This window comes from Uloborus diversus, chromosome 1, assembly GCF_026930045.1.
Source record: "Uloborus diversus isolate 005 chromosome 1, Udiv.v.3.1, whole genome shotgun sequence".
Taxonomy (NCBI): domain Eukaryota; kingdom Metazoa; phylum Arthropoda; class Arachnida; order Araneae; family Uloboridae; genus Uloborus; species Uloborus diversus.
The window spans coordinates 238,795,573-238,808,251 of record NC_072731.1 but is presented as its reverse complement, the minus strand read 5'-3'; the positions used below and the strand labels follow the sequence as shown (position 1 = coordinate 238,808,251).

The following is a 12,679-nucleotide window of genomic DNA, read 5'->3' as shown; positions in this document are numbered from 1 at the left end:
GAAGATGCTTTTATCACTCATGTCGATAAGAGCGCGACAGGAAAGAGTGCCTATTAATTCCATGTTATCGGAAAAGGTTGCGGTTCGATACAAAGTACAAATACAGTCTTATCACTTCTTCCTAGATAGGATACGTTGCCTCCCAAAATTCCTGGAAACACGTTTTTTTTTTCGTTTTCCTTCTTTTTCTCTTTAGTGAGTGATTCCACTTTATTCCGACAAATACGAAAGCAGCTACACATTACTCTTATCTCCCTCAGATTGGTGCCATGTGGGGAAGTTTCAATCAATTTATTTGTTTACAAAATTGTGAAAATGAAACATTCAGGAGCAACGGCTTCTATTAAAACACAGAAGAGCGTTAAAAATCCGAGCGTCAAAAATCCATAATGCCGAAATTTATTAATTTTTAAAAATATGTAATAGTTATTTTCATTAAGTTACCTCCCTATATAAGGCAGAAATACATGAAATACACCGCCAGCTCAGTTAATTCCAGCCGAGGACTGCAGTTTCGTGCTTATTGATTGAGCTGGCGGTGTATTTCATGTATTTCTGCCTTAGCCCTGGCTATAGGGCAGTAACTTACTGAATATAACTGCCTTGCATTCAATATTCGAGTTGAACCGAACCATTGCTTCGGTCACTCGTCTGGTCAGTGCTAATTGTGTATTAGCTACTAGTTTATTTGGCACTCTTGGCTTAATTAACCACCTCCAGCTCAGTCACTCCTGTATCGGGCTGATAAGTGCTAATAAGCACGAAACTGCAGTCCTCGGCCGGAATTGACTGAGCTGGCGGCGTATTTCATGTATGTAATAGTCAATTTTTTTCTTACAGAAATTAATTCAAGATTCCTTGTATGACTCTCTGTGTATTTCGCAGAAGTTCCTTCAATTTTCTTTGTTTAATTGCTGCATAATAGTTCCTTACGGAGTACATATATAGTGCTGTACATATTTTTCATTTTTCCTTTATGTCCAGTAAACAACGAAACCCTTGACAGATCAGCAATTGCGATTTCTTTGGTTTGACCAAATGAAAAAGATTTTTAAATTCTCTTTATCCCCCGATAAATAGAAAAAAAAAAAAAAAAACACTTACCATAGAAACTGGACCAAGTGACCCATTATGAGGATGAGGGTATGGAGATACGACATAGCCGATTGGCCCAGTATGTGGTGAGAGTAGTTCGAATGATTTTCCTGAAAAGAAGAAAAAAACAAGATTAGAAAATATCACCATGCCCTACTTACTATGGATAGAATAAAATTAAATCAATCAATCAAAGAGAAGTCAAAAACTTTCTAAGTATTTTGGGGAGAAAATTTGTTTCTCCAAGAAACTATGCTATGGATATTTTAAAAGATTTTTTTTTTTTTTTTTTTTTTTTTTTTTTTTTTTTTTAAGTAAACGAGAACTCTTTCCTTCTGTTCATATGTTTGAAATAAAAATCTTTGTAGCCATACTGTGCGTTTTTAACAATGTTTTGCTTTAATTATGATAACTATATCTCGTTTAAGCAGCAAAATTTGAAAATACATTATCAATTACAGGAAAAGGTAAAATATAATGAATAAAATAAATAAAAAGTGAAAAAAACGTTTTAGGCCCTTATATCGATACCATGAAAGTAGCTTTTAATATAAAAATATAATGCGCTGCGTTAGAAAATAACGGGCACGGGAAAATCGCGAAAATAAGTGCTTCTTTTGCAGTACTCACCAAGTAAAGAAACTCTGTAAATGTTATAGAAGAGGATGGATGAAGATGATATTGAACTGCCATGGCCGGCTTACAATAAATACGAGTATTATATTGTTACATAAGAGTATGATAACGGAAATTAGGAGGGGGGATAATAGGTAATGCTTAGTAATATTCCATGCTCAGATGTGCTAATTTATCAATCTAAATATTTTTTCGTTCAATCCGCAAACGGTGTATGTGTGTGTAAGGGTGTCGTAAAAAAATGAAAGTTGATTTCCTATAATGCTAGGTCAAATTATATTTAAAAAAATTAAAAAAAAAATAGAAACTTTTTTTTTTTTTTTTGATAAAACGTTGCTCTATACCCCACATGCAACACAAAAATATTTGTTCAAATTAAAAAGCATTTAGGCTTAAAATTTAGAATTTTCTTCAAAAAGATTTTTTCCTTGTATTTAAAAAAAATGGAAGGTAAATTTTACGAAAATATCAAGCTGAAAAAATACAAATAGTAAAGTAGGTAATTAGCGTTAAATAGAAGTTTTCGCCCAACGTAAGTTTCCCCTATAGTATGTAGATATGGATTTTTTCAAGTTTAAATTAAATTGTTCATTTGGAATACATTCATGTTCTATTATTCATTTGTAAATGTTGATCTGAAAATGTGTTCGGTAATAATTTTTGAACTTGATATTTTATTTAAATTTATATTTAATTTTTTAAAAGATAAATACAGTATAACCCCGATTTAACGATTGTCAAGGAACTAAAAAAACTATCGTTAAATAAAGGAACATAGACATTCAATGCAGTCAAATCCGGATCAGTGAAATGTATCATTAAACTGAGGAAATCGTTAAATCGAGTATCGTTAAATCGAAGTTATACTGTAGGGGGGAAAAAACAATTTTTTGAAGGAAATTATAAATTTTAGGCAAAGTGTGGGATACCTAAATGTATAATTTGAATAAACGTTTTTGTGGTACATGTGTTTTATCAACAGAAATTTCGAGTTTCTAAAAAATGTTTTTTTTTTTTTTTTTTTTTTTTTTTTGAGCAATCACGATTGCTTATTGCTTTTATTTGACTGTTTTGATGTGATATCATTTTATTTTCCCACAAGCACTCTCTGCAGCACCTCCGTCGACCGGGTGTCGCACCTGACGATGCTGCTCCTCTAGCGAAAACCGTCTCCAGTTTACGTCAATATCCTACACTTACACGCATACATACACGCACGTACACATCCCACACATACACACACGCATACATACAGAAACCTTCAAATACACACATGCCTATACACAACTACCCACACACTCATGTCTGGACAGACACAAACACATATGCCTACACACCACATACACATTCCACCCTCCCCCCACACACAAACACTCATACACACAGCTACCCACACACTTATACCTGCACGCAGACACAAACACACATGCCTACACATACACATACCCCCCCCTCCCCTACACACACATAAACACATACGCCTACATACACACACACTCGTGATTGCGAAAAACATAATTTGAATTCAATATGTCAAAATTCAAATTAATTTTTCTTTCTTTTTTTTTTTTCGATTTGGTCTAACATACAAGCGCTGGTTTCCACTTTCAGACGCAAGTCGGCACGGTTTGCCGTTGTTCAAATTATATGAAACGTTTTCGCAATTGTTTGGACATAAGGAGAAAAACATAACAGGGTATGCGACTTGAAAAACCGACTTTCTTTTTCTGTGGGACACGTAAGTGTTATGCTTTATTGCTTTTTATTTACTTATTTTTTGAAAAGTAGCGAAGTAGCAACTAAATTTCAAAAGTAGCTTGTAGTCGCTACATTTAAAAAAAGTAGTTGTAGCTGTAGTTAACTACATTTGTAACAAAGTAATTGCAGTTGTTGTTCGCTACAAATAAAATGTAGTTTTTCCAACTACGGATTCTATTGGAGTGGACGACTTTTGATACAGAATTTGTACAAAAAAGGATTTTGAGGTGAACTCCATTTTAAGGTTATTCTCTGTATATATTCAAAATTTCTTTCGGCATAAGTGCCTTCGGAAGAGATTCAAACTTTTTTCAATCTAAAATACCAGTAACACATAAGCTATTTTTTATCACCAAAGAATGAGTAAATAAAAGGGTCGAAATATCTCTTTAAAGTTTTGTTTCGAGAAAGAGGAAAAAGTCAATTTACTTTACGTTACTTTACTATTCTGAACAAAGGTATTTATTTATCTTATAAATCGTTGTTCTCGATTTTTTATTTTATTTATTTACATTTGGGGGAGGGGGGGTAAAAGTTTGTTTTCAATCGGCACTTGGCATCTTTTGTTGTGTAATTTTGTTCTGTTAAAAAAAGTTTCAGTAGCAGTCAACATAACTTTGTTGACAAAAAAAGAATTTTGTGTGTAAAAATTTCTATGCTTCTGGAATAGGTGTTATTATTGTGCAACTTTGTTCTTTTTATGCATATGTTGAAGTAGTTTTTGTTCAAAACATGTAAAATTTTGATAAAAGTAGCCATATTTTATGTCTTTTCAGGTGAATACGTCAAAATGTCGTTCGTTACTATTCATGTTGTTATAATCCAGCGCAAAAGTTATAATAAACATGTGGTTGGTAATGAAAGACTGAAGATAAAATAATAGTACATTATTCCTAATATTTTAAGGCGCTAGATTTTTTTTATCTTTTTTTTTTTTTTTTACTAAGGATGTTTTACTCCATAAGTTCATTGGAAACTCATTACAAAAAAAGTTGATGAGTATTTTAAAATTTTTTCAATATTTAAGCGTGTTTAATAATTTATTTTGATTTTAAATGGTAAAATTGTTGAAGTAGATATTGCTCAATTGATTCATGCATCAAAGTTAAAGAAACAAAGAAAAAAAAGCATAATGATACATTTTGTCACATTTACAAATTTAACCCTCAGAATATCTCTTAAATAAATGAATGTGTTTCATGAGCTTTTGCAGCCTAACGAAAATTAATGTCTTGTCTTTTCAAAAAGTGCCAAACCCCTTGTGAAAAATTAAAATTTTGAAATGTTTGGGATGCAAAATAACCTTTTTCTGAGAACTACACACTTGTCACCTTCTTTACACGACTTCAAGCGGTTTTTCCACTTTAGTTTGTTATTGGAGGGAGGGGGGGGGGGGGTATACACTGAGAATCAGATATGCGGTTCAACAGATATGCATTTCCTTTTCTCCTTCTAAATCCTACTTGTAAAAGTGTTTTTTGAAAGTGTTTACTGAAATATTTAATGCTAAAGCAACCTTTTTTACGAGATGTTAGTTTCTTTCTTTCTTTTTTCCTTTTTTTTGCTTTACAAAAAAGTTTTTACAAGAAAAGAGAGTGAGAGTTTAACACGACCAAAATATTTATAAAGCCTTATATTTTTATGCTCAAAAAAAAAAAAAATCACTTTCCTATCTTTATTAAAAGAAACACCAGAGTTAAACTGGTAGAAAAGTTTTACAAAAATGCACGAAAGTGTTATTAGCTATGAATAAAACTCGCACTTATACAAACAATTGATCTATTGAAGATTGTGCGAAAAGTACAAAATATTCAAATTAAAATCTGTTTTTAAGACATAGCAGTTTTTACGTGTTTCGTACCTCAGCAAATTAGCAAATTGTCACTTTACATCATGTTCTGCAAATTGCACGAATCACTTGTTTATGAAGAATATCAAATTCTCGTAGAAAGATTTTATCACGGCGCGTTTCGCAGGCAACTTACTCTGCACGCACAAGCGTCTTTGTTGGCGCGAATTCGCAGACGCGCTAGAAACAGAAATCCCAAAAAGCAGAAAGTAAACGTCACAATCAGTGGGGAAAACTCGCGCTTTTCAAGCTCAGACTTTCCTTATTTATAGCCAGGTTGGGGGGAAAATGAGGGGAAATGATGGAAGAAAAAACTCCCGTGCCCTTGCCTGGCCCCTCGCCAGTAAACGAGAGACGCTCATAAATCAAGAAAGTTGTTCCGAGTCTTGCTTTTCCCTTGCTGTTGGATCGGGTTCATAGGGAACAGTTTCGGCTTCTGGGAAAACTTTTACCTGCCGTATTACTTCTGTTCTTCAGTTGCATTATCGAATATTTGAGCCGCAAAAAGTGGGGGAGGAGGAAAGGGTTGGATCAGGGGCAACCCGATGGGGGGTCAATGTGACCTCCCAATAATGTCCTTATTCCGCAAATTTTGTTTGACGATTCGACAAATTGGGAGATTTAATTTAAATTTTGCAATTGTTGATTGCCTTCTTCCTTTTCATTTGATGCACGATGTGCATCTGCACACCTGCATTTTATCATTCGGTAAAACTTGGAGTTCCATTCGGCAAATTGAGTTTCCTCCCTCCGAAAAATTTAAGTTCCAAGCTGCCTGGATGCATCATGTATGTCATTGCGGATGATTAGGGACCACACGAGGAGTCCTTCTTAGTCCCGAAATATGAAGGAGGCTCAAAAATCGCTAGCAGTAAAATTAAGCATTTTTATTAATTTATTTTAGCAAAAGCTCAAAAGCATTGTTGCACGAAAATTCAAACACTCCTCTAAATTTCAATGAATATCAACAAGAAGGAAATAAATATATAAATAAATAATCGAACACATCAAATAGAAGTCGAAGATGTCGGGGAAGGTAGGGGGAGCTGAACGGAGGCTCAGATCCTGGTTGAAAGATTATCATATAGTCAATACCTGGTAATTATGGAGCAGCAATTGTCACAATATCCCCTGAGGTATATCAGGAGATGTCCACAGGGCTGCGGAGTCGGAGGGAAAATGACCAACTCGTGGAGTTTTAAAGCCTCCGATTCCATTATCTCAAAATCAACACGATTCCGTAACTGTGGTTGTCACTCTTGTTCTTCATTGTTCTTGTTTACTATTTAGTTTATGGCGCTGTTCAATGTTTACATCTCTTCACTTTAAATTATTTTACATATTACAGTTTAACTATCTTACACATCAGTCTTGTGTCCAGATCAGATGCAAAACATCTCCATAGATTTTAAAATCGGGATAAAACAGTTTTACTGTTGTGCGGCAAAACCAAACGTTGGATGCAAACCCGTCATTAGGGATCGAGGGGGAGGGGGGGGGGGTTGCGCTCCTCCCCGGACATTAAAAATGTAATGTAAGCACTTGTGTATGCATTTTATTGTTTTTCTCAATAAAACGTTTGTGTATCCTGGGTTGTCAGCAACATAACGTTGGCGAGAAATTGGCAGTTTCGCACCATTTTCGGTAATTATTTTTTGGAGCCAAATTTGGTGAGAAATCGTCAAATGACGACAAGCTGGGTGACTTCCGTACCTAACGGATACATCGTATAGTGAAACCTGTGTAAGTTGACCACTTGCAGTGCACTACTTTAGTGGTCAACTTAAACAGGTGGTCAACTTACAGAGGTTGATTTATATGATAAGGGCTAATTCCTGTAAAAAGCGGTCAACTTAGACAGGTGGTCAACTTAAAAGGGGTGATCAACTTCACAGGTTTTACTGTATTTTCCTTATGAAAATACGGGGTATGAAGCTCGTTGTCAGTAATTTGTTAGTTAGGAGATATTTATCTCTGTTGTGAAACTGTCTGACGACTGTGATTTTTGTCGAACAGTTTTTACCACAAATTTAAAAGTAAATATCTGTATACTGTTCTATTTACTGTGTTTTATGCATAGGCGTCGGAACCGGGGGAGCTGGGGGAGCTTGAGCTCCCCCTGCAATATTTCAGACCGGCTCAGCTCCCCCGGAAAAATTCTCGCACAGCAGCTTTCTGTCGTACATTGTTTACCTAAAACCTGATTTCAAAAATGTGATCTGCATTTTCTAAGAATTTCCACCCAATAAGCAACAAAAACAGGGGACAGACGGAGTGGTCAGTGCACTTGAGTCCACCTTCACCCTTTTTCTCACTGTTTACACACCTCTTGATTCCCGGAAGATTAAAAGAATTTTAGACAAGCTATCCTACCTTCTGCGGAAAAGTGAGCTTTGGTCCGCGGCCTGCAAAATTCAGTACCAGTACCGATAGGGGTTTGCTCCCCACCTTGAGCTCGTGTTTCGGGAGCGGCATCGCAGTTTAGTTCACATTCTTATTAGTTTTGCCTCGCATGCCGTTTTTTTGTCGCGTGATCACAAAAAGGATAGTGAATCAGTTTTGCATTTAAATATGAATAATATGGAAGGTGATACAGACATAAGTATAAAAAAGGTTACTAAGGTAAGCAACTTGTTCAAATCAAGTGATTTCAACTTTCCAGAAACTTATCTCATTTTAAGATATGACTTCTTAGGCACAATGTAAAGAATTTCCAGCGGAGCCCTTTGAAACTGGTTGATTAAAATAAACTTGCAAAATTTTATGTGAAAGTTAAACTAAAAGACCAAGAAGTGGTATTGTTCGTTATTCATTGAAATTACCTACATTAAAAAAGGGGGGAGAGGGGAGCCCCATTTACAAACAAATTTATTTTGTTTGTTTTTTTAATCCGTCGTTTATTTCTCTCTTTTATCATTTTTCACTCCTTCATAAAAAGTTAAGCCCCGAACAAAGAAAATTCTTTAGAGATTTCCCAAAAGTCTAATTATATACAGTGGACTCTCTCTATCTGAACACTCTCTAATGCGAACACCCCGATATTCTGAACACATTTTAATGTTCCCGGCGAAACTCCATAGACTTAACATAGGTTGACCCCTCTGTACGCTGAACGCCCTATAATATGAAAACCCCAGTATTATGAACGCTATTTTAAATCCCCGTTCAATCTCTACCTCTCTATATACTGAACATGTTCACAATTGGTGCTCTGGAATTCCTTCGAATCAAATAGGAAAGCCTAACTTTATCCCAATGATAAAAGGACATGAAGGGGGAGACGGAGGGAGGAAGAAGAAAAATGATTTTCCTGGATATTACTGCATCACATAAAGCCATTCAACTGAGCAATATGAGCCTGAAGTTTCTGCCCCTGAACTGTATTTCAAGAATCCAACGATTGCATCAAGTAATATTCAAGACCTTTTAGGTAAAATGCGGCTGAAAATCACTAGGAAACATTTTTACTAGTATGATAACACGAACCTTGCATGAGAATACACAATGCAAAAACAAATTAAGAGAGAAAAAAATCTCTCTCCAGGTATTGTACTGATGGCTGTATTGTAATATTTTATTGTTGAATGTTATGTGAAACTTTTTAAATTAAAAAAGTGAAAAGTAAATGCAAGAGTTTAGGTCCTACTAAGTTGAATTAAACATTGCAAAAGCCACCAGTAAAACATTTAGCCCCTCTATCTCAGTAACTGCTATAGCTCACTAGGCAAGTACTGACATAATACATTAATGCAATAGAATAAATATACATACATTTTCTAGTCTCCCTTTATAATAAATCCCCCCATAATCTGAACACATTTGTTCTGTCCCATGAGTGTTCAGAATAGAGAGAGTTAGTTCACTGCAGTTACAAAACAAGAAACAGTCCAAAACTATAATTTTCGAAGGATCAAGAACGTACATATATTTCGGGTTTAAATTCTATGTTTCGATCAAAAGGTACCATCAGATCGCAAAAATATCATTGTTCAATGATCTATCGAAATCGAAAGTAATCTGTTGCCAGATAGAGAACCCGTAGTGCCCGAAATAGGTATTTTTCAAACAAATTATTTATTTTTTGGAAGGAAATATTATCAAAAGAAACAACATAAATCAGTGACGTACTCAGGAATTTCTTTTGGACGCGTAAATCATTGCTGTGATACAAAACGCAATTTTTAGAACTATCACACTGTAAAAAATTAAAAAAAAAAAAAGAAAGAAAGAAAAAATTGTGCCCATTATTTTGTTCCATTTTAAACCTAAAGGGATAGATTTTAATGAAGTTATAAAACTGCAAAGATAAATATCATTTAAAAAATACTAAAGGTACTTACGCTACAGGAACAAAAATTCACATAAATCAAAATCGGTGAAATCTTCACTATTATAATGTTCTTAAAATCTTTCAATTATTACAAAAAAAAAAAAAAAAAAAATTACTATGTAAAAATCAGTTTTAAAAGATGCGAGTTTATTGAAATGAAAAATTTTGAACATAATACTTTAAGAAGTTCGAGTTATTCATGTTGTTTGCTTTCCTAATATTACGATTTTTTTGTCACTCACAGATATATTTTCATGCCAAAATTGTAACTTTTCATTTATTATTTTTCATTTATTAAAAAAACTCCTGCAATATTTTATAGTTTCTCTCAAAGACTTTTACTAAAATTTATCTGAGCAATAAAATATATAACGAACACTTCATTTTAACACATTTCCAACGTTCTGTTTCTCCGCCGTTCTCTTTCATCCTTTTCCCTTTTTCTAGTTATCAGAAAATAAGAGAGTCTTTTAAATGCTACGCTGTCAAAGTCCTCCCTTTCCTTCCAAATTATTACAGAACGCCTCAAATTTTGTTTTCAGGGCTCGGTTCCCTGAAAATTTCCGAAAGAGACTCTCTGAATATCTTGTTCTCCAACAACATGGGAAATTCAATAATATTCCCTTTTTGGGAATTCAATTTCAAAAAATTACTCGGCCCCTAACCAGGGCCTGATTACCTCACAGGCCAATTAGGCCTGGGCCTGGGGCCAAATCTTCCTAAGGGGCCCGAAATTACTGAAAGAATTATCCATAGCATAACAACTATACGAAAAAAATCCATGTATTTTTTAAAGTAATAATAAAAAAACAATGACTTTTTATTTAGAAAAGAACTTCCTGAAAGGAGAATTTTTATTAATTGCCAGTAGCGAAAGTACCATGTCACAACTTCGAGTACCCCGAAGGAGATTCGTGAATGCATATAATAAATAATTTACGTAGTTCTGGGCCCCCGAAAATGCATTCCGACAGGGCTAATAGAGTCTTCAGGGAGCCCTGAAATTATTGTAGGGCTGCCTAGGGCCTCAAATTTTGTTAGTCGGGACCTGCTCCTAACTCTGACAAATATCATCCGCAGTTCGTTTTTTAAGGATTATAATTTCGAAGAAAATAAGCAGATGGATCTTCTGAACCTTTTCTGATAACAGCATTGAAGAACGCTCTCTAGGACAATTTTGAAAAATTACCAGAGTAGAGCTCCAGTACAGCCTTTTCCACTGACATCATTGAAGATTGTCTACAATTGTGATTTTGGAAATTCAAATTCGAAATATTGGGAGGGAGATGTAAATCAATTTGAAAATTCGATCGAGGACAATCCCTTGAGTCATATTAGTTTAACTAACGTCAACAAATATGGTATATAATGCGTTTTTAAGACATTAAATTGGAAATATTTTCAAGAAAGTTTATTCGAACCTTTTCTCTCCTTAACATTCCAAAAATCTCTTAAAACACGATTTTAGAACAAGAATTTTGAAATTTTCCCGGGGGAGGGTCCCCCGGAACCCCTCTATTTCAACGTGCTCATATTCGAGTACTGACCGACGCCTTTTCAAAATCAGAGTTTTATCACCTCATTCCTTCCATATGCATTGTATTTATTAAATATAATTGAAAATTTTGCTGGTAAAGAGAGAGAGAGAGATGGAAGCTCTTCGAAGCTAATTTCTTATGGTGAAAAAATTTAAGTGCCCCACCCCCCAAATTATTTTCTGGTTACGGCATAATGTGTCCCAGCTCCCCCTACTTCCACCAAGTTCCTACGCCTCTGGTTTTATGGTACTTGCTTAGTTGCTGGATTTCGTTGCAATTGCTTGCAATTGTTGCTACATTATATGTAAATATTTTAAATACGTTCGCTGTGTTTTTATAAGAACTGATTGATATTTCCAAGAATATCTGAAGTAAAAGCTGAGCCAACAACGCATAATATTAGCATGAAAAAATTATGAATGAAAGCTGTGTGCGCTATCCGAGAAAAGTTAATTAAATTGTTTTTTTTTTTTTTCATTAATTTTAATCTTAAACCACTTTTTTAAGTAAAAGGTATCGAAATATCTTAATGCGGGTCGCCAAGAATTACAAGCACCACTTTCTGAAATACGAGTGAAAAAAAAAAATTCTAACTTCTCCACGAAATTCATTAACTAAAGAGGAAACTACAACTTTTGGAGAAGTAATCGAAAAAGGATAATTTAAAAAAGAGCATTAATTCCTTCTTAATAAAAATCAACATTGAAGCAGTAATTAACTAGTAGTCGGTATCATCGGGCGAGAAGATTCAGTGCAAAATTTCTTGCGAGTACAAACATTTTTCAATTGAGTTTATTCACAGGAGGTTTCAAGCGACGAATAATTTACCTACATTAAACTTCGGCTTACATTTTAATTTTGTCTTCTTACACTCCAATAAAATGTTCAGTCCAATTTAATTAATTAATCATTCAAAAGTTTCACCTATATTTTAGAAGGGAAAAAAGTAGCTGGTCTTAGCAACTGAAGAAGTAAATTTTGAAAAATAAATCGAGTACAGGAGGGTTCCCCCCCCCCCTGAAACGTTACATTTCTCACGCCGTAGAATATTTTCTTCTTCATTTTCTTTTTATTCCTATCCTTTCTTTGCATTTTATTCTTATTGATTTTTTTTACTCATTTATTATTTATTTACTTTTGTTTTTAACTTTTATTAATGTCCTTACTTATTTTAAAATTTTGATTCAATAAAAATTAATTGAAAATTTTCATACCGAAAAGGATTTTTTGAAACGAGCGAAGTAAAGGAAGCATAGTATTCACAGAAATTTCTTAGTACAAACCCTTGATACTGTATCATACACAAATAAGTATGGGTATCGATTTAAGAAGTGATAAGTTGGTGGAAATTATTAAAATTAATAAACAAAATTCAAATGTGTCGAACAAGACTTTATATAACAAATTCCCAAATATCCATTATAAAGCCAAAATGATTAGCTGAACTATGTCAGATGACAAGTAACGAAAGCA

General features: G+C 34.2%; 1 protein-coding gene across 1 annotated transcript in view; it reads right to left on the bottom strand.

Annotated features, from left to right (window-relative positions):
* The window catches only part of LOC129225971 (protein pangolin, isoforms A/H/I/S-like), a 238,450-nt gene that overhangs the window by 185,386 nt on the left and 40,385 nt on the right, over positions 1-12,679 (bottom strand). Inside the window, exon 3 of the mRNA XM_054860544.1 lies at positions 1,105-1,205. Within this exon, the coding sequence (XP_054716519.1) occupies positions 1,105-1,205 (101 nt within the window). The remainder of the gene's footprint in view (positions 1-1,104; positions 1,206-12,679) is intronic.